At 38.5% G+C, this 23126-nt stretch overlaps 1 protein-coding gene across 3 annotated transcripts in view; it reads left to right on the top strand.

The window, feature by feature from the left end:
* Positions 1 to 23126, top strand: part of CHM (CHM Rab escort protein) — a 244230-nt gene that overhangs the window by 51914 nt on the left and 169190 nt on the right. For all 3 annotated transcript variants that reach the window (XM_038587820.1, XM_038587819.1, XM_038587821.1), the window contains exon 4: positions 8245 to 8369. In XM_038587820.1, coding sequence (XP_038443748.1) covers positions 8245 to 8369 — 125 coding nt within the window. The remainder of the gene's footprint in view (positions 1 to 8244; positions 8370 to 23126) is intronic.

Genomic DNA, 23126 nt, shown 5'->3' with positions numbered 1-23126 from the left:
TTTCACTATATCTGTATCCTTGGGGTAAATCCCCAGCAGTGAAATTGCTGGGTCTTAGGGCAGGTCTATTTTTAACTCTGAAGAACTTCCACACAGTTTTCCAGAGTGGCAGGACCAATTCACATTCCCACCAACAGTGCAAGAGGGTTCCCCTTTCTCCACACCCTCTCCAACATTTGTTGTTTCCTGTCTTTTAAATTTTCCACATTCTCACTGGGGTGAGGTGGTATCTCATTGTGGTTTTGATGTGTGTTTCCCTGATGGCCAGTAATGCGGAGCATTTTCTCATGTGCTTCTGGCCATGTCTATGTCTTCTGCTGTGAAGTTTATGTTCATGTCTTTTGCCCATTTCATGATTGGATTGTTTGTTTCTTTGCTGCTGAGTTTAATAAGTTCTTTATAGATCTTGGATACTACCCCTTAATCTGATATTTCATTTGCAAATATCTTCTCCCATTCTGTAGGTTGTCTTTTAGTTTTGTTGACTCTTTCTTTTGCTGTGCAGAAGCTTTGTATCTTGATGAAGTCCAAATAGTTCATTTTTGCTTTGATTCCCTTGCCTTCATAGGTGTATCTTGCAGGAAGTTGCTGTGGCCAAGTTCAAAAGGGTGTTGCCTGTGTTCTCCTCTAGGATTTTGATGGACTCTGTCTCACATTTGGATCCTTCATCCATTTTAAGTTTATCTTTATGTAGAATGGTCTAGGCTCATTGTTCTGCACGTGGCTAATTTTCTCAGCACCATTTATCGAAGAGACTATCCTTTTTCCAGGAGGATAGTCTTTCCTGCTTTGTCGAATATTAGTTGCCCATAGACTTGAGGCCTATTTCTGGATTTTCTATTCTGTTCCATTGATCTATGTGTCTCTTTTTTTTTTTGCCAGTACCATACTGTCCTGATGGTCACAGCTTTGTAGTAGAACTTGAAATCAGGCATTGTGATGCCCCCAGCTCTGGTTTACGTTTTAAATATTCCCCTGGCTATTAGGGGTCTTTTCTGATTCCACACATATTTTAAGATGATTTGTTCCAATTCCCTGAATAAAGTCCATGGGATTTTGATAGGGATTGCATTAAATGTGTAAATTGCTCTGGGTAGTATTTTTTTTTTATTTTAATTTTTATTTATTTATGATAGTCACACACACAGAGAGAGAGAGGCAGAGACACAGGCAGAGGGAGAAGCAGGCTTCATGCACCGGGAGCCCGACGTGGGATTCGATCCCAGGTCTCCAGGATTGCGCCCTGGGCCAAAGGCAGGCGCCAAACCGCTGCGCCACCCAGGGATCCCTGCTCTGGGTAGTATTGAAAATTTCACAATATTAATCCTTCCAATGAATGAGCATGGAATATTTTTCCATCTCTTTGTGTCTTCCTCAATTTCTTTCAGAAGTTTTCCGTAGTTTGTAGAGTATAGATCCTTTACCTCTTTGGTTAGGTTTATTCCTAGGTATCTTATGCTTTGGGGTGCAATTGTAAATGGGATTGACTCCTTCATTTCACTTTCTTCACTTTCATTCTTAGTGTATAGAAATGCCACTGATTTCTGGGCATTGGTTTTGTACCCTGCCACACTGCCAAATTGCTATATGAGTTCTAGGAATCTTGGGGTGGAGTCTTGGGTTTTCTCTGAACAGTATCATGTTATCTGCAAAGAGAGAGAGTTTGATTTCTTCTTTGCCAATTTGAATGCCTTTTATTTCTTTCTGTTGCCTGATGGCTGAGGCTAGGACTTCTGGTACTATGTTGAATAGCAGTGGTGAGAGTGGACATCCCTGTCTTGTTCCTGATCTTAGGGAAAAGGCTCCCAGTGCTTCCCCATTGAGAATGATATTTGCTGTGGGCTTTTCGTAGATGGCTTTTAAGATGTTGAGGAAAGTTCCCTCTATCCCTACACTCTGAAGAGTTTTGATCAGGAATGGGTGCTGTATTTTGTCAAATGCTTTCTCTGCATCTATTGAGAGGATCGTATGGTTCTTGTTTTTTCTCGTTGATATGATCTATCACATTGATTTTTTTATGAATGTTGAACCAGCCTTGCATCCCGGGGATAAATCCCACTTGGTCGTGGTGAATAATCTTCTTAATGTACAGTTGGATCCTATTGGCTAGTATCTTGTTGAGAATTTTTGCATCCATGTTCATCAGGGATATTGGTCTATAATTCTCCTTTTTGGTGGGGTCTTTGGTTTTGGAATTAAGGTGATGCTGGCCTCATATAGAATGAGATTGGAAGTATTCCATCCCTTTCTATCTTTTGGAACAGCTTTAGTAGAATAGGTATGGTTTCTTCTTTAAACGTTTGATAGAATTCCCCTGGGAAGCCACCTGGCCGTGGACTTTTGTGTCTTGGGAGGTTTTTGATGACTGCTTCAATTTCCTCCCTGGTGATTGGCCTGTTCAGGTTTTCTATTTCTTCCTGTTCCAGTTTTGGTAGTTTCTGGTTTTCCAACAATTTTTCCATTTCTTCTAGATTGCCTAATTTATTGGCATATAGCAGCTCATAATATGTTTTTAAAATCTTTTGTATTTCATTGGTGTTGGTGGTGATCTTTCCTTTTTCATTCATGGTTTTATTAATTTGAGTCTTCTCTCTCTTCATTTTATTAAGGCTGGCTAATGGTTTATCTATCTTATTAATTCTTTCAAAGAACCAACTCTTGGTTTTGTTGATCTGTTCCACAGTTCTTCTGGTCTCTATTTCATTGTGTTCTGCTAGAATCTTTATTAATTGTCTTCTTCTGCTTCGTGTAGGTTTTTGCTGTTCTTTCTCCAGTTCCATTATGTGCGAGGTTAGCTTAGGTATTTGAGTTTTTTCCAGTTATTTGAGGGATGCTTGTATTGCATTGTATTTCCCTCTTAGGACTGCTTTTGCTGTATCCCAAAGATTTTGAACGGTTTTATCTTTATTCTCATTAGTTTCCATCAATCTTTTTAATTCTTATCTCATTTCCTGCTTGACCCATTATCTTTTAGCAGGATGGTCTTTAATCTCCAGGTGTTTGAGTTTCTTCCAAATTTCATCTTCTGGTTTAGTTCTAGTTTCAAAGCATTATGGTCTGAAAATATGCAGGGGAGAATCCCCATCTTTTGATATCAGTTGAGATCTAATATGTGACCCAGTATGTGGTCTCTTCTGGAGAAAGGTCCATGTGGACTTGAGAAGAATGTGTATTCAATTGTGTTCGGATGCAGTGTTCTGTATATATCTGTGAAATCCATCTGTTCCACTGTATCATTTAAAGTCCTTTTGGCTTTTGTGGTGATGTACTTAGAAGATCTGTCATTTGCAGAAAATGCTGTGTTGAAGTCTCCCAGTATTAGTGTATTGTTATCTAAATATTTATTTATTTTATTTTTTTTTATTTTTTTTTAGTTATCTAAATATTTCTTAACATTGGTTATTAATTGATTGATATACTTGGCCGCTCCCACGTTAGCGGCATAAATATTCATGATTCTTAGGTCTTCTTGTTGGATAGAACATTGAAGTATGATCTAGATAGTGTCCCTCTTCATCTCTCACTACACTCTTGGGGATAAATCTTAGTTTATCTGATATGAGGATTGCTACCCATGCTTTCTTTTGAGGACCATTTGAATGGTAAATGTTTCTCCAATCTTTCATTTTCAGGCTCTAGGTGTCCTTATGTCTAAAATGAGTCTCTTGTAGATAGCAAATAGATGGGTCTTGCTTTTTTATCCAGTCTGAAACCCTGCATCTTTTGATGGGATCATTAAGCCCATTCATGTTCAGACATACTATTGTAAGATATGAATTTAGTGTCATCATGATACCTATTCAGTCCCTGTTTTTGTGGATTATTTCTTTGGGCTTCCTCTTTCTTTTATAGCATCCCTCTTAATATTTCTTTCAGGGCTGGTTTGGTGGTCACATATTCTTTCACTTTCTGCGTATCTTGGAAGCTGTTTATCTCTTCATCTGTTCTGAATGAGAGCCTTGCTGGATAAAGTATTTTTGGCTGCGGGTTCTTCTCATTTAGGACCCTGAATATATCCTGCCAGGCCTTTCTGGCCTGCCAGGTCTCTGTGGAGATGTCTCCTCTTAATCTAATATTTCTCCCCATATAAGTTAGGGGTATCTTGTCTCTTCCTGCTTTAAGGGTTTTCTCTTTATCTTTGGAATTTGCAAGTTTCACTATTAAATGTCGAGGTGTTGAACTTTTTTTTTTTTATTTTGGGGGTGTACCCCTGTCTCCTGGATCTGAATGACTGTTTTCCTACATCAATTAGGGAAGTTCTGAGCTATGATTTATTCAAATATGCTTTCTGGCCTTCTGTCCCTTTTGGCGCCCTCTGGATCCCCAATTAAATGTAGACTTTTGCTTCTGAGGCTGTCATTTATTTCCCTTAACCTTTCCTCATGGTGTTTTAATTGTTTTTCTCTTTTTTCCTCAACTTCCTTCCTTGTGATCAACTTGTCGTTTATGTCACTCACTTGTTCTTCTACCTCATTAACCCTTGTCGTTAGGACCTCGTTTGGATTGCATCTCATTTAATTGATTTTTAGTTTTGTTTTGATTAGATCTGAATTCTGCAGTCATGACGTCTCTGGAATCCTTTGTGCTGTTTTCAGGAGCCACCAGTAGCTTTATAATAGTGCTTCTGAATTGGCTTTCTGACATTGAATTGTAATCCAAATTTTGTAACTCTGTGGCAGAGAGTACTGTTTCTGATTCTTTCTTTGGTGGTGAGTTCTTTCTAGTCATTTTGCTCAGTGCAAAGTCGCTGTATGAATGGGCTCCATCAAGAATATCCAACAAGACCTAAGTAAATTTCACCCTAGATGATTCCTCTGGTTGTATATACTGTAACTCCTTCGACTTCCCCTCGGGGTTTCCCATGCTTCTGGGTCAAGAACTTGCTCTTCCCCTGCCCTTAGAGCTGGTCTTCTGGTGGAGGACCTGCTGTGCTGGTTCTCAGGTGTGTGCATCTGCTGGAGCTGCCCTGCCTCATGCCGGGTGCCAGGCCCAGTGGGAGCTGGTTATCCTGTTGGCCCAGTTCCCTGGGGCCCCCGTTCCAGGCACAGGGTGACACAAGGAGGAACAGACACACTGGCGGCGGCCAGCCCGTAGTAACTACTGCAGTCTCCCAGTGCATGCTGTCCTGGATGCTTCTTAGGTGGTGGTGGGTGCTCATCTGAACGGCTCAGGGGTGCCCGGCAGCAGGAGAGTCCTCTCTGTCCTGTGTCCTCCTCAACTCCACCTCCTCCAGGGGGAGTGCAGGATCTGGGGCTGTGTCTGCTCGTTGTCCAGGCATCTAGGCCCTGTACTGCTGGTCTCGTGCTCCTTTATCCACGGCTTCCGAAGGCAGCATGGCGTAGACCTCTCTGCCCTGAGCTTCTCCGGAGGCCCCGCCGTGCACGCGCTATCTAGCCCTTTACCAAGATCAGCCCACAGTCTGTGGTGCAATTTCCACTGGGCGTGCTTCCTCTATTAGTGACTCCAGGAAACTGGAGGCTCCACTGCCCCTCCAGTGATCCTGCCCAGTTTCCCTGCTAAGCGCCTTTCCCTACAGCAGGAATGCAGTGCAGATTTTTAAAGTTTCTGCTTCTCTGGGGCTGGGCTTTCCTGTCCCTGGAGGCTTTCGCAGCCTAGCTTTAGCCTGGTTCCTTGCAGTGGCCCCCTCCTACTTGATTCTTTTTAATTTTTTTCTGCTTTCCCACCTTGTTAGAAGCTAAAACCCTTCTCTCTGTAGCATTCTAGCTGTTCTCTCTTTAAATGTCAGGTCGAATCCGTAGGTTTTTAGGATGATTTAAAAGCCATGTAGGTTAGTTGGTGTGGCCAGGTGAGCTGGGGACCCTCCTCCTCAGCCATCTTGCCCCGCCCTGCCCCCCAAGAAGTTTTTTAGAAGACATTTACACCATAGTAATGTGTGGAGTTGGTTGTGTCATGTAGTTTATTGATTTTTATGACATTAAAAAAGTGTCCTAATTTTATGTGAATGGTACATGTGGCTTCAAGTGAATATCCTACTGTGAGCATCATGCATGGAATCAGAAACTGCTATATCTCAAAATAGTTTAAACGGTTGGGAAAGGAGGGTGATAAATTCTAGAAAATTAGATACAGTTAGCTAAAAATAATATAAGCTAAGACTTATTAAGCACTTACCATGTGCCAAGCACCACACTAAGCATTGTAGTTGTACTGATTAATTAATGGTAGGTGACTTATAAAGTGCTTCTAGTGATGACAAAGATAGTGATGTTGAAGATGCAGTGAAGATTCAGTTTGAATAATACTGTTGCATGAAGTGAGAGTGTGGAGAAACAATTGTTGGAAAGTAATATTGCATGTAATACAAACTTTGTAAATCAAGAAAGTAAATGTTACTAATAGATATTTAGCTGATTTATATATGTGCCTTAATATTCATATATTTGTGTGAATTAGAAATCCTATTTTGAACCTTAGTCTTAGGAAGTATGTGAAGGGTTATCTTATTTACTATATTTACCATATTTAGTACTTCCATGAGAAAATTTAACCTAGATACTCACAGCAAAGACAATAAAAATACCTCAGTTTTCTGAATGGAGAACTTCTGGTGAGTGGAGGGAATTTTATAAAATAAATTTTAATAATAGATTCGATTTATTAAAATATTTTTGTAGATGTTTATTTTAGTGGTTCTTCTACTCCAGCATCTTGACTCTTTCACCATATCCTTTCCCCTTTCATTCTTTGTCTACTGATCTAGTCTTTTCTTCATTCAGGTTGGTAACCCCATGTTTTCACATTTAGAGTTCCTGTATTTCACCTCATTTTTTTACCTATGTTGGGATGTTTAACACTATCTCATAATTACACTTAATAATAAGGGATGTCTTCCCTACCTTTCTTCACCTTAAAATGTTAAATTCAGGAGAAAAAAAAGCCTTTTTTGGGGCAAGATTTTATTTATTTATTCATGAGAGACACAGGCAGAGATATAGGCAGAGGAAGAGACGCAGGCTCCCTGTGGGGAGCCTCATGCAAGACTCAATCCCAGAGCCCTGGAATCATGACCTGAGCCATCCAGGTGTCTCCAGAAAAAGCCTTGTTTAAAACATTTATTTATTTTAGAGAGAGAAAATGTGTGAGTGGGAGGGAGGGGCAAAGGGAGAGAGAAAAGCAAACTCCTCTCTGAGCACAGAACCTGACCTGGGGCTTCATACTAGGACCCTGAGATCATAAACCGAGCCAAAACCAAGTCAGTCCTACCTTAGAAAAAAAAATTAATAAATTTACATTAAATTTTTATTGGCTTTGTTTTTACTGATTTTGTCAGGTGACTACTATAAATATGCAAAACTACCAATCAGGTCATTTCAAATTACTGTATTTCCTCCTTTAAAATATTGTCCTATTTTATGAAATCTGTAAGTTTAGAAATTTCCTAAGGTGATTTTACTTAAACAATATTATAGTTATATTTTATTACTAGTTCTTTTTCCCCATGACTAGTTCTTTGAAAATATATATTTTAAACATTTTTCTAAGCAATGTGTATCAAATAGTTTAAAATTTTAAGAATATTAAAAATTGAGCCTTAACATATAGAAAAAGTATATCCTGAATTTTGCAAAAAACTCCTGTATTAAAATATTGCTCTACATATAATTTATTTCCATAAAGTATAATTAGAAATTATTGAAAGTTTTGAAGTTTTCAACCCTTATAAGTTTGCATACATATATTATTGTTTTATTGTCTTTCTTAATATAAGACATTTAGAGGATTATTATATAGTCTTACATTTACAGTGGGCTGAATATTTTTCAAAAATACTTATATATATAATCAGAATTTGGTATGGCTATTGACTGACCTTCAAATACCTAAAAACAAGTAGAATGAAGTAATTATGAGCCTGCTTTTGGACAATAAAATGCAAAAACTTTCTTAATAAAAAGTAATATGTAGAACAGACACACTTGATTTTCAGCAGATAGAGGGTTGTCTTAGTTCTTAAATAATGTCAAAACAGGCACATCCAATGACTGTATCATACTGTCAGATATCCTGATAGAAATCTGTAAACCAGAGCTAGCTTTTGATAGGATAGGTTTTTACACAATTTTCTTCTCTCTTCTTTGAGATGGCACACTATGCTAGAGTCATTTCAGAATTCTGATGGGATCAAAGGCAAAACATTGATTGAAAAAGGTCTATATTTTCACAAAAAAGTAGAGGTTCTGATTGCCCAATTTAATTAAAATTTCTGATCTATATTTTGCTTAGGAAAACAGTGACATTGTGAATGAAGGCCCAGCATGGCAAGAGCAGATTCTTGAAAATGAAGAAGCCATTGCTCTTAGCAGGAAGGATAAAACCATTCAACATGTGGAAGTGTTTTGTTATGCCAGGTATGTAAAGTTAGTAATTATTTAGGATAAACCAAATTAATAACTTCTTATTGACATCTATTCGGAAGAAGCCAACATATGACATTGGTTGCTAAAAGTCAATTGATAAAATGGTTTGCCTGTTTTAAAATACAACTTTCAGTTTTCTCTGCTTAGATGATAGTGATGATAATAACATGTTACATTAATGACTTGATTCTTAAAACCGTCCTGTGCTTGGATAGAACAGATAGTACGAATTGCAGTTTTTACGCAATTCTCATTGTAGAGATTAATTTGCTGAAGGTCCCATGGCTTGAAAAATGTCAAGACGACCATACCTAGCCTAGATAGTGGAAGAGCCCAAGATTAAAACCCAGGATTATTTAATTCTTTTTTTAATAAATTTATTTTTATTGGTGTTCAATTTGTCAACATGCAGAATAACACCCAGTGCTCATCCCATCAACTGCTCACATCAGTAACCGCCACCCAGTCACCCTCCCCCGCCCCCCACGCCCCCCGCTGACCTCCCCTTCCACCACCCCAAGTTCATTTCCCAGAGTTAGGAGTCTTTCATGTTCTGTATCCCTTTCTGATATTTCCCACTTATTTTTTCTCCTTTCCCCTTTATTCCCTTTCACTAATTTTTATATTCCCCAAATGAATGAGACCATATAATCTTTGTCCTTCTCTGATTGACTTATTTCACTTAGCATAATACCCTCCAGTTCCATCCACATTGAAGCAAATGGTGGGTATTTGTCATTTCTAATGGCTGAGTATTTCCATTGTATACATATACCACATCTTCTTTATCCATTCATCTTTCGATGGACACTGAGGCTCTTTCCACAGTTTGGCTATTGTGGACATTGCTGCTATAAACATCGGGGTGCAGGTGTCCCGGTGTTTCACTGCATCTGTATCTTTGGGGTAAATCCCCAGCACTGCAATTGCTGGGTCGTAGGGCACATCTATTTTTAATTCTTTGAGGAACCTCCACACAGTTTTCCAGAGTGGCTGCACCAGTTCACATTCCCACCAACAGCGCAAGAGGGTTCCCTTTTCTCCACATCCTCTCCAACATTTGTGGTTTCCTGCCTTGTTAATTTTCCCCATTCTCACTGGTGTGAGGTGGTATCTCATTGTGGTTTTGATTTGTATTTCCCTGAAGGCAAGTGATGTGGAGCATTTCCTCATGTGCTTCTTGGCCATGTCTATGTCTTCCTCTGTGAGATTTCTCTTCATGTCTTTTGCCCATTTCATGATTGGATTGTTTATTTCTTTGGTGTTGAGTTTAATAAGTTCTTTATAGATCTTGAAAACTAGCCCTTTATCGGATACGTCATTTGTAAATATCTTCTCCCATACTGTAGGTTGTCTTTCAGTTTTGTTGACTGTATTCTTTGCTGTGCAAAAGCTTCTTATCTTGATGAAGTCCCAATAGTTCATTTTTTGCTTTTGTTTCATTTGCCTTCCGGGATGAAACTTGAAAGAAGTTACTGTGGCCAAGTTCAAAAAGGATGTTGCCTGTGTTCTTCTCTAGGATTTTGATGGAATCTTGTCTCAAATTTAGATCTTTTTATTTTTTTAATTTATTTTTTTATTGGTGTTCAATTTACTAACATACCGAATAATCCCCAGGGCCCGTCACCCATTTACTCCCACCCCCCGCCCTCCTCCCCTTCTACCACCCCTAGTTCGTTTCCCAGAGTTAGCAGTCTTTACGTTCTGTCTCCCTTTCTGATATTTCCCACACATTTCTTCTCCCTTCCCTTATATTCCCTTTCACTATTATTTATATTCCCCACATGAATGAGAACATATCATGTTTGTCCTTCTCCGACTGACTTACTTCACTCAGCATAATACCCTCCAGTTCCATCCACGTTGAAGCAAATGGTGGGTATTTGTCATTTCTAATAGCTGAGTAATATTCCATTGTATACATAAACCACATGTTCTTTATCCATTCATCTTTCGTTGGACACCGAGGCTCCTTCCACAGTTTGGCTATCATGGCCATTGCTGCTATAAACACCGGGGTGCAGGTGTCCTGGCGTTTCATTGCATTTGTATCTTTGGGGTAAATCCCCAACAGTGCAATTGCTGGGTCGTAGGGCAGGTATATTTTTAACTGTTTGAGGAACCTCCACACAGTTTTCCAGAGTGGCTGCACCAGTTCACATTCCCACCAACAGTGTAAGAGGGTTCCCTTTTCTCCGCATCCTCTCCAACATTTGTTGTTTCCTGCCTTGTTAATTTGCCCCATTCTCACTGGTGTGAGGTGGTATCTCATTGTGGTTTTGATTTGTATTTCCCTGATGGCCAGTGATGCAGAGCATTTTCTCATATGCATGTTGTCCATGTCTATGTCTTCCTCTGTGAGATTTCTGTTCATGTCTTTTGCCCATTTCATGATTGGATTGTTTGTTTCTTTGGTGTTGAGTTTAATAAGTTCTTTATAGATCTTGGAAACTAGCCCTTTATCTGATACATCATTTGCAAATATCTTCTCCCATTCTGTGGGTTGTCTTTTAGTTTTGTTGACTGTATCCTTTGCTGTGCAAAAGCTTCTTATCTTGATGAAGTCCCAATAGTTCATTTTTGCTTTTGTTTCTTTTGCCTTCGCGGATGTATCTTGCAAGAAGTTACTATGGCCGAGTTCAAAAAGGGTGTTGCCTGTGTTCTTCTCTAGGATTTTGATGGAATCTTGTCTCACATTTAGATCTTTCATCCATTTTGAGTTTATCTTTGTGTATGGTGAAAGAGAGTGGTCTAGTTTCATTCTTCTGCATGTGGATGTCCAATTTTCCCAGCACCATTTATTGAAGAGACTGTCTTTCTTCCAATGGATAGTCTTTCCTCCTTTATCGAATATTAGTTGCCCATAAAGTTCAGGGTCAACTTCTGGATTCTCTATTCTGTTCCACTGATCTATGTGTCTGTTTTTGTGCCAGTACCACATGTCTTGAGGACCACAGCTTTGTAGTACAACCTGAAATCTGGCATTGTGATGCTCCCAGCTATGGTTTTCTTTTTTAAAATTGCCCTGGCTATTCGGTGTCTTTTCTGATTCCACACAAATCTTAAAATAATTTGTTCTAACTCTCTGAAGAAAGTCCATGGTATTTTGATAGGCATTGCATTCAACGTGTAAATTGCCCTGGGTAACATTGACCTTTTCACAATATTAATTCTGCCAATCCATGAGCATGGAATATTTTTCCTTCTCTTTGTGTCTTCCTCAATTTCTTTCAGAAGCGTTCTATAGTTTTTAGGGTATAGACCTTACCTCTGGTTAGGTTTATTCCTAGGTATCTTATGCTTTTGGGTGCAATTGTCAATGGGATTGACTCCTTCATTTCTCTTTCTTCAGTTTCATTGTTAGTGTATAGAAGTGCAACTGACTTCTGGGCATTGTGTTTGTATCGTGCCACACTGCTGAATTGCTATATGAGTTCTAGCAATCTTGGGGTGGAGGCTTTTGGGTTTTCTGCATAGAGTATCATGTCATCAGTGAAGAGGCAGAGCTTGACTTCTTCTTTGCCAATTTGAATGCCTTGTATGTGTTTTTGTTGTCTCATTGCTGAGGCTAGGACTTCTAGTACTCTGTTGAAATGCAGTGGTGAAAGTGGACATCCCTGTCTTGTTCCTGATCTTCGGGGAAATGCTCCCAGTGCTTCCCCTTGGAGAATGATATTTCCTGTGGGCTTTTCGTAGATGGCTTTTAAGATGCAGAGGAATGTTCCCTCTATCTCTACACTCTGAAGAGTTTTGATCAGGAATGGATGCTGCATTTTGCCAAATGCTTTCTCTGCATCTATTTAGAGGATCATATGGTTCTTGGTTTTTCTATTGCTGAAATGATGAATCACATTGATTGTTTTATGGGTGTTGAACCAGCTTTGCATCCCGGGGATAAATCCTCCTTGGTTATGTTGAATAATCTTCTTAATGTACTCTTGTATCCTATTGGCTAGTATCTTTTTGAGAATTTTTGCATCCATGTTCATTAGGGATATTGATCTATAATTCTCCTTTTTGGTGGGGACTTTGTCTGGTTTTGGAATTAAGGTGATGCTGGCCTCATAGAAAGAATTTGGAAGTACTCCATCTCTTTCCATCTTTCCAAACCGCTTTAATAGAATAGATACGGTTTCTTCTTTAAACATGTGATAGAATTCCGCAGGGAAGCCATCTGGCCCTGTACTTTTGAGTCTTGGAAGGTTATTGATGACTGCTTCAATTTCCTCCCTGGTGATTGGCCTGTTTAGTTTTTCTATTTCTTCCTGATCCAGTTGTGGTAATTTGTGGCTTTCCAGAAATGCGTCCATTTCTTCTAGATTGCCTAATTCATTGGCGTTTAGCTGTTCATAATATGTTTTTAAAATCGTTCGTATTTCCTTGGTGTTGGTAGTGATCTCTCCTTTCTCATTCATGATTGTATTAATTTGAGTCTTCTCTCTCTTCTTTTTAATAAGGCTGGCTATTGGTTTATCTATCTTATTAATTCTTTCAAAGAACCAACTCCTGGTTTTGTTGATCTGTTCCACAGTTCTTCTGGTCTCGATTTCGTTGAGTTCTGCTTGAATCTTTATTAACTCTCTTCTTCTGCTGGGTGTAGGATCTATTTCCTATTTTTTTCTCTAGCTCCTTTAGGTGTAAGGTTAGCTTTTGTATTTGAGTTCTTTCCAGTTTTTGTATGGATGCTTGTATTGCGATGTATTTCCTCCTCAGGACTGCTTTTGTTTTATCCCAAAGATTTTGAATGGTTGAATCTTCATTCTCATTATTTTTCCATGAATCTTTTTAATTCTGCTTAATTTCCTGGTTGACCCTTTCATCTTTTAGCAAGATGGTCCTTAACCTCCATGTGTTTGAAGTCTTTCCGAACTTATTGTTGTGATTTAGTTCTAATTTCAAGGCATTATGATCTGAGAATATGCAGGGGATGATCCCAGTCGTTTGGTATCAGTTCATACCTGATTTTTGACCCAGTATGTGGTCTATTCTGGAGAACGTTCCATGTACACTTGAGAAGAATGTGTATTCAGTTGAGTTTGGATGTAAAGTTCTGTAGATATCTGTGAAATCCATCTGGTCCCGTGTATCATTTAAAGCTCTTGTTTCTTTGGAGATGTGCTTAGAAAACCTATCGATTGTAGAAAGAACTACATTGAAGTCACCAGGTATAAATGTATTATTATCTAAGTATGTCTTAAGTTTGGTTATTAATTGATTGATGTTTTTGCAGCTCCCGCATTCGGTGCATACATATTGATGATTCTTAAATCCTCTTGTTGGAATGATCCTTTAAGTGTTATATAGTGTCCCTCTTCATCTTTCACTAGAGTCTTCCGGATAAATTTTAGTTTGTCTGATATAAGGATGGCTACCCTTGCTTTCTTTTGAGGACCATTTGAATGGTAAATGGTTCTCCAACCTTTTCTTTTCAGGCTGTAGGTGTCCTCATGTCTAAAATGAGTCTCTTATAGACAGCAAATAGATGGGTCCTGCTTTTTTATCCAGTCTGACACCCTGCGCCTTTTCATGGGGTCATTAATCCCATTCACGTTCAGAGTTACTATTGAAAGATAGGAATTTAGTGTCATCATAATACCTATTCAGTCCCTGTTTTTGTGGATTGTTGCATTGGACCTCTTCTTAAAGGGGAATTTTAAGAGTCCCCCTTTAAATTTGTTACAGAGCTCGTTTAGAGGTTACATATTCTTTCAGTTCCTGCCTGTCTTGGAAGCTCTTTATCTCTCCTTCCATTTTGAATAAGAGCCTTGCCGGATAAAGTATTCTTGGCTACATGTTTTTCTTATTTAGGACCTTGAGTATATCCTGCCAGCCCTTTCTGGCCTGCCAGGTCTCTGTGGAGAGGTCTGCTGTTAATCTTATATTCCTCCCCAGATAATTTAGGGATTTCTTGTCTCTTGCTGCTTTAAGGATCTTTTCTTTATCTTTGGAATTTGCAAGCTTCACTATCAAATGTCGAGGTGTTGAACGGTTTTTATTGATTTTAGGGGGGATCTCTCTATTTCTTGTAACTGAATGCCTGTTTCCCTTCCCAGATTAGGAACGTTTTCAGCTATGATTTGTTCAAATACATATTCTGGCCCTCTGTCCTTTTCGGCGCCCTCGGGAACCCCAGTGAAATGTAGATTTTTCTTCCTTGGGCTGTCACTTATTTTCCTTAAAATATCCTCACGATCTTTTAATTGTTTGTCTCTTTTTTCCTCAGTTTCCCTCTTTGCCATAAACTTTTCTTCTATGTCATTCACTCATTCTTCCACCTTGTTAATCCTCATCGTTAGGACCTCTAGTTTGGATTGCATCTCATTTAATTGATTTTTAATTTCTGCCTGTTTAGATCTAAATTCTGCAGTCATGAAGTCTCATGAGTCCTTTATGCTTTTTTGTAGAGCCACTAGTAGCTCTCTAATAGTGCTTCTGAATTGGCTTTCTGACATTGAATTGTAATCCAAATTTTGTAACTCTGTGGGAGAGGACTGTTTCTGATTTCTTTCTTTTGAGGGGAGGTTTTCCTTCTCGTCATTTTGCTCAGAGCGGAGTGGCGAAAAACATGTTGTATTGGGAAAAGGAGAAAAGAGAGAAGAGAAAGAAATAAAGAAAAAGAAAAAAAAGAAAAAGAAAAGAAAGAGTAAAAAGAGAAAGAGAAGAAAAAATAGGGGAGGGAAGCAAATAAAAAAAACAAAACATTAGGGTGGTATCCTCTAATTCTGTATACTGTAAATCCCTTGACTTCCCCTGGAACTTTCCAGTGCTGCCTGGTCAATAATTTGCCCAATAATTTGTTTTTCCCCTCTCTGTCTAGCTGGTCTTCTGGGGGAGGTGCCTGCCGTGCTGATTTTCAGGTGTTAGCGCTTGGGGGAGCTACTCTGCCCCCTGCCAGGTGCATGGTTCAGTGAGAGAGAGACAAAAGAGAAAAGAAGAAAAGAAAAAGAGGAAAAAAAAGGAGGGGGGGAACAAACAGAAAACAAAAAACTAGGTGGGAAGTATCCTCTGATTCTATATACTGTAGATTCCTTGACTTCCCCTCGAACTTTCCATTGCTGCTTGGTCAAGAACTTGCTTTTCTCCTGTCCTTCTAGCTAGTCTTCTGGGGGAGGGCTCTGCTGTGCTCATTCTGAGGTGTGTGCACCTGGGGTAGCTCCCCATCCCCCTGCCAGGTGCATGGCTTTGTGGGAGCTGTTTATCCTGTGAGGCCCTCCTCATTCCCAGGTACAAGGTGACAGCAGGAGGAACAACAACAGTGGTGGAGACCAGCTCTCCAGCTCTGGAGTCATATCCCTCAGTAACTGCCGCAGGTCTCAGTCCGCAGTGGCCTGAATGCTCTGAGGGCGGGGGGTGCGTTGTCAGGAGCGCCCTCGCTGTCCTGGGCCCTTCCGTCCTCTGCATGTCCTGGGTGTATCGCCGAATCATGGGCTGTTGTCCCCCAGCGCTCTGGGCTCCCGGGCCTGCGCCTCTGGAATCTTGCTTCCGGGGCTGTGCAGCCCTCTCGTGGGGAACCGCTGCCTGAGCCGCCGCTGGATTTGTTCTGGGGGCCCCGCTGGGCGGGTGCTGCAGCCCTTTAGGAAGCTTGGCCTGGTGTGTGGCGCTCTCTCCCCCCGCAGGTCCTCTCTTAGTGTCCCTGGGAGCCTGAGGGCATCCTTGCCCCTCCTGAGATCCTGCCGGAGCTCCTCCGAGAGCCTGTCCGTTCGGGAAGAAGCTCCTGCTTCTCCGAGACTCGGCTTTCCTGACCTGTGGGCACTCGCCGCATGGCCTTAGCCTGGTATCTGGTGGGGGCCCCTCCCCCTTGGATGCTTTTTTATTTCTTTATTATTTTTTTTTCTGTCTTCCTACCTTGATAGAAGCGCAAACTCTTCTCACTGTAGCCCTCCAGCTGTTCTCTCGTTAAATCTCAGACTGAATTAGTAGGTTTTCATTATGATTTGAAAGTTATCTAGGTAAGTTGGTGGGGACAGGTGATTTGGGGCCCTTAATCTTCCATCATCTTCTATTTTCTTTTATTGATGTGAATAAGAAAGAGTATCATTGCAATAAATAGATCCTTGACATTCTTGTTAGCTATATCAAAAAATCTTTTGGAGTTCCCTTTTGTAAATAACGGAAAATTACGATATAGTTTCTTCGCTTGTTTTTGTTGCTTTTTTATATATACCTTATTAATGATGTTAATGTTACATTTTGTGGAGGTCGGGAATGAGTATGTGTTTAGTTTTGTATATAATTTTAACATATATGTCAGTTTACAGAACTGAGGACGTACGTCATCCCAAAGATCTTTCCTGTTTCTATTTTCTAACCATGGCTCATCTCCTTTCTACCATTTCCCCAATTTCTAGTTTTCGTTAATTACTAATCTCTCTTCCAGTTCTATTATTTTGTCATTTTGAGAGTGTTATCTAATTTGAAATGTATAGTATGTCATCTTTTGCCATTGTCTTTCTCTCATTGTAGTTGCTTGAGGATTCATCCAGGTGGTTGCATTCATTAGCAGCTCGTTTGTTGTTATTGCTAAATAGTATTCCGTGGTATGTATATACCAAAGTTTAGTTTTAGTCACCCATTGAAGAACATCTCGGCTTTTTTCCCTTCTTTCTGTTACAAAAAAGCTGCTATGAATATTTGTTCATAGGATTCTGTGTGAACATAAGTTTTCATTTGTCTGGGATAAATACCCAAGTATATAATTAATGGGTCATACGCTAATTACATGTTTGGTTTTAAAAGAAACTGAGAAACTGTTTTCCAGAGGATCTGTACCATTTTACATTTCCATCAGAATTTCATGATTCTATTTCTCTACATGCTCACCAACATTTAGTGTTTTCACTTTTTTGCCATTCTGATAGGTGTGTAGTGATATCTCATTGCAGTTTTATTTTATTTTATTTTTTAATTTTTTTTCTTATTGCAGTTTTAATTTGCATTTCCCTGATGTCTGATTTTAAATATCCTTTCATGTGCTTGCTTGCCAGTCTTACATCCTTTTTGGTGAAAGTGTTCATATCTTTTGCTCATTTTTTAATTGGATTGGCTTTTTCATGTGGATTTTTGTTTTATATATGTGTCCTTTGTTAGGTATATAGTCTGCATATATTTCCCCCAAGTCTGTAGATTGTCTCTCATCCTCTTGAAGTAGGATATTTTGCAGGTGAAATGTTTTAAATTTTGATAAGGTCCAATTTATCACTTTTTTCTTCGGTATAGATCCAGAATATTTTCTCCTGTTTTTCAAAAACAAATTATGGTTTTATGTTTTATGTTTTACCTTGTGATCTACATTGAGTTAATTTTTGTATAAGGTGTGAGGTTTAGATCGTTAATTTTTTTAACATAAGATTATCCAATTACTTTGGCACTATTTGTTTTAAAGGTTGTTTTTCCTCCACTGAATTAATTTTGCATATTTGTCAAATCAGTTGTACTTGGATGAGTATATTTGTGTATTTTATATTCTATACCATTGATGTGTATGTTTTTTTCCTCACACCAATACCTTACCATCTTGATTATTGCAGCTCTGTTAGGGATTAAAATCAGGTAGAATAATTAGTCAAATTTAGTCTCTTTTATCAAGATTGTTTTAGCTATTCCAGAGTTTGTGCCTTTTCAGATAAATGTTTTAATAAGCTTTTCTCTGTCTAGAAAATGTTGTTGGAATTTTGATAGGAATTGCATTAATACTATATATCAACTTGAAGGGAATTGATAACTTTATTATTTTGAGTCTTCCAATTCATTGATAAGATATGTTTCACCATTTATGTAGGTTGACTTTGATTTCTTTCTACAGAATTTTGTAATTTTCAGCGTTCCAACTCTATGCATGTTTTGTTAATTGTGGTGTACATGAGTATTTACTTATCTTTGGGGCAATTATAAGTGGCATTGTCTTTTTAATGTTGACTACGTTCATTATGAGTATCTACAAATGCATTTGGTATTTATGTATTGACTTGTATCCTGGCATCTTGCTGAACTTTTAAGTTCTGGGGATTATATTTTTATAGATTCTATGGGATTTTTACATAGACAATCATGTCTTATACAAAGAGGAACAGTTTTATATATTCCTCTTCATTGACTTGTTCTTTTTTAAAGAGTCTGTTTCCTGTTGAGAGTCATATGTTTTCTGTCTGTAGCCACACACCACAAGTTAATTATGTTTTCTCCTTATTCTTAGCCTCACTTAATGTGCATTTTGTTTCCAAAAAGAAAGTTGTTACCACTTTCTGATGACTTTGTAATTATACCTAATGATGGCTAGTCATTTATGGTCTCTCATTTGCTAATTGTCTTGTTTCTGTACACAACTGATTAATCCACAAGCTACCAAAAATAATGGTTACTTTAATGGTCATTCGTACCAAGAATCTATTGTAGCTAGTTGCATCAAACAAATAGAAATCAAACTTCAGTCCTTGATACACTACATAGATAGAATACTGTTTTTAATATTTTGGTAAATTTCCCAAATATCATGTTAAAGACAGCTTTATAATCATATGTATGTTGACATATGACTTCTTTTTTCATTTTAGACCAGATATGTTTGCTTATTTATAGAGTTGATGTATATTAGGCCAAAATCTATGATTTGATTCTCATGTTGACAACTTGTTATTTCATCAAAAGAGAGTAAAATATGTATCTCGGGCAGCCTTGGTCGCTCAGTGGTTTAGCGCCGCCTTCAGCCCAGGGTGTGATCCTGGGGACTTGGAATCAAGTCCCACATCGGGCTCCATGCATGGAGCCTGCTTCTCCCCCTGCCTGTGTCTCTGCCTCTCTCTCTTTCTGTGTCTCTCATGAATAAATAAAATCTTTTAAAAATATGTATCTCTAGGCCATAAACAATATTGTAGTCATAACCAGCAGCCTCTTGATTTTTAATTTTTGATTACAAGGAGGTCAGGTCAAGGATGCAAATAAATCAGTGCAAACTCATCACAACTGCTTGGAAAACTGCTGAAATAAAAAAGAAATACCTCAAATTACATGGAAAGTCGGTAACACCATACTCTAATATAAAATATAGGATAGTGCATTATATTTTTATTATTGTTGACTTTGTTTTCTTTTTTTAATTGGAGTTCAATTTGCCAACATCTAGCATAACACCCAGTGCTTATCCTGCCAAGTGCCCCCCTCAGTGCCCAACACCCAGTCACCCCCACCCCCCACCCACCTCCCTTTCCACTACTCCTTGTTCGTTTCCCAGAGTTAGATGTCCCTCATGTTTTGTCACCCTCTCTGATATTTTCACTCATTTTCTCTCCTTTCCCCTTTATTCCCTTTCACTAATTTTTATATTCCCCAAATGAATGAGACCATATAATGTTTGTCCTTCTATGATTGACTTATTTCACTCAGAATAATACCCTCCAGTTCCACATTGAAGCAAATGGTGGGTATTTGTCGTTTCTAATGCCTGAGTAGTATTCCATTGTATAAATAAACCACATCTTCTTTATCCATTAATTTTTGATGGACACCGAGGCTCCTTCCACAGTTTGGTTATTGTGGACATTGTTGCTATAAACATTGCAGTGCAGTTATCTCAGCTTTTCACTGCATCTGTATCTTTGGGGTAAATCCCTAGCAGTGCAATTGCTAGGTCTTAGGGCAGGTCTATTTTTAACTCTTTGAGGAACCTCCACACAGTTTTCTAGAGTGGCTATACCAGTTCACATTCCCTCCAAAAGTGCCAGAGTTCCCCTTCTCCACATCCTCTCCAACGTGTGGTTTCCTGCCTTGTTAATGTTCACCATTCTCACTGGGGTGAGGTGGTATCTCATTGTGGTTTTGATTTGTATCTCCCTGATGGCAAGTGATGCAGAGCATTTTCTCATGTGCTTGTTGGCCATGTCTATGTCTTCCTCTGTGAAATTTCTGGTTATGTCTTTTGCCCATTTCATGATTGGATGGTTTGTTTCTTTGCTGCTGAGTTTCATAAGTTCTTTATAGATCTTGAATACTAGCCCTCTATCTGATAGGTCATTTGCAAATATCTTCTCCCATTCTGTAGGTTGTCTTTTAGTTTTGTTGACTGTTTCTTTTGCTGTGCAGAAGCTTTTTATCTTGATGAAGTCCCAATAATTCATTTTTGCTTTTGTTTCATTTGCATTCCTGGATGTATCTCGCAAGAAGTTGCTGTGGCCAAGTTCAAAAAGGGTGTTGCCTGTGTTCTCCTCTAGGATTTTGATGGAATCTTGTCTCACATTTAGATCTGTCATCCATTTTGAGTTTATCTTTGTGTATGGTGTAAGAGAATGGTGCAGTTTCATTCTTCTGCATTTGGCTGTCTAATTTTCCCAGCTCCATTTATTGAAGAGACTGTCCTTTTTCCAGTGGATAGCCTTTTCTGCTTTGTCGAATGTCTATGTTGACCATAGAGTTGAGGGTCCACTTCTGGGTTCTCTATTCTGTTCAATTGATCTATGTGTCTGTTTTTGTGCCAGTACTGTCTTGATGACCACAGCTTTGTAGTACAACCTGCAATCTGGCATTGTGATGCCCTGGCTCTGGTTTTCTTTTTTAATATTCCCCTGTCTATTTGGGGTCTTTTCTGAAAGAAAGTCGTAAAGATGATTTGTTTCAACTCTCTGAAAAAGTCCATGGTATTTTGATAGGGATTGCATTAAATGTGTAAATTGCCGTGGGTAGAACATTTTCACAATATTAATTCTTCCAATCCATGAGCATGGAATATTTTTCCATCTCTTTGTGTCTTCCTCAATTTCTTTCAGAAGTCTTCTGTAGTTTTTAGGGTATAGAACCTTTACTTCTTTGGTTAGGTTTATTCCTAGCTATCTTATGCTTTTGGGTACAATTGTAAATGGGATGGACTCCTTCATTTCTCTTTCTTCAGTCTCATTGTTAGTGTATAGAATTGCCACGGATTTCTGGGCACTGATTTTGTATCCTGCCACACTGCTGAATTGCTGTATGAGTTCTAGGAATCTTGGGGTGGAGTCTTTTGGGTTTTCTATATACAGTATTAAGGCATCATGATGGTAAATCAGGATGAAAACTGTCCTCATAGATTTGCAGATGAACCAATTCTCTAGTACATAATGAAATAAAGATATTACTTTAACGGTAACCTAAAATTCTACTTTCTAATTTTGGATTCTAAAATTTTAACTTAAAAATGATATAAGTAACATGAACTTCCTGGGCAAAAATGGAGTAATATCAGTAAGATAAAGGAATACATTTTAAAAATGTAATTGTTACAATTTAGAGGAAGCTGTTTTTTTTTTTTTTCATAGTGTACAGATAAGTTTGATTTAGGTTGTAAGTGACATAGCGCCCAACTAAAAGTAATTTAAGCTAGTAAAAGGATAGGTAGGTGGGAAAGTGAGGGGGGAGGTAGGTTGGTCAGTATGTTCGTGATTACAGAATTCTCAGTGAGTATTTTTTTAAAGTTTTCATTTAAATTCCTGTTACTTAACTATAGAGAGCAAATGGATGGTTACCAGAGGGAAGGTCAGTAAGGGCATGGTTTAAGTAGGTGATAGGGATTAAGTAGTGTACTTGTGGTGAGCACCAAGTGATGTATGGAAATGTTGAAGTACTATATTGTACACCTGGAACTAGTATTACACTGAATGTTAACTAACTGTAATTTAAATAAAGACTTAAAAAAATAAAGACTTAAATATTCAGTTAGTTGACATACAGTGTAATATTAGTTTCAGTGTACTATATAGGGATTACTCAACACTGTCATGATAAGTGTACTCTTTAATCCCCATCACCTCTTTGACCTGTCCTACCCACCTCCACTTTGGTAAGCACCAGTTTATTCTCTATAGTTAAGACTCTCCTCACTGGTTTCTCTTTCTCTCTTTTTTCTTTTTCACTTATTTATTTTGTTTCTTAAATTGTATATATAAGTGAAATCATATGGTATTTGTCTTTTTCTGACTTATTTTGCTTAGCGTTTTGCTCTCTATCTCCATCCATGTCATTGCAAATGGCAAGATTTCATTATTTTTTATGGCCAAATAATATTCCATTGTATATCTATACTGCATCTTCTTTATTCAGCCAGTGGATGCTTGGTCTGCTTCCATAATTTGGCTATTGTAAATAATAGTTCTATAAACAAAGGGTTGCATATATCCTTTTGAATTAGTGTTTTTATATTTTGGGGCAAATGCCCCATATGGCTATTCTTGGATTGTCGAGTCCTTCTATTTTTAATATTTTGAGGAGTCTCCATACTGATTTCCACAGTGGCTGCGGTGGCATTTCCATCAACAATGGCTGCAGTGGCATTTCCATCAACAATGCAAGGGTGTTCCTCTTTCTGCACAGCCTCACCAATATTTCTTTCTTGTGTTTTTGGATTTGGGCCTTCTGACAGGTGTGAGGTCTTGTAGTTTCAATTTGCATTTCCCCAATGAAGACTGATGGTGAGCATCTTTTCATGTGTCTTTTGGCCATCTGTATGTCTTCTTTGGAGAAATTGCTCTTCATGTCTTCTATCCATTTTATTTTATTTTATTTAAATATTTTATTTATTTATTTATTTCTGAGAGACACAGAAAGAAACAGTGACATAGAGGGACGTTCAACTGCTGAGCCACCCAGGCATCCCTTCTACCCATTTTTAATTGGATTATTTTGGGGGAGAAGATATTGAGTTTTACAAGTTGTTTGTATATTTTGGATACTGTTTATTGGATATGTTATTTGCAAATATCTTCTCCCATTCTGTAGGTTGCTTTTTTA

Source organism: Canis lupus, chromosome X, assembly GCF_011100685.1.
Source record: "Canis lupus familiaris isolate Mischka breed German Shepherd chromosome X, alternate assembly UU_Cfam_GSD_1.0, whole genome shotgun sequence".
NCBI classification, from domain to species: Eukaryota; Metazoa; Chordata; class Mammalia; order Carnivora; family Canidae; genus Canis; species Canis lupus.
This window is presented reverse-complemented; position numbering and strand designations above follow the sequence as displayed.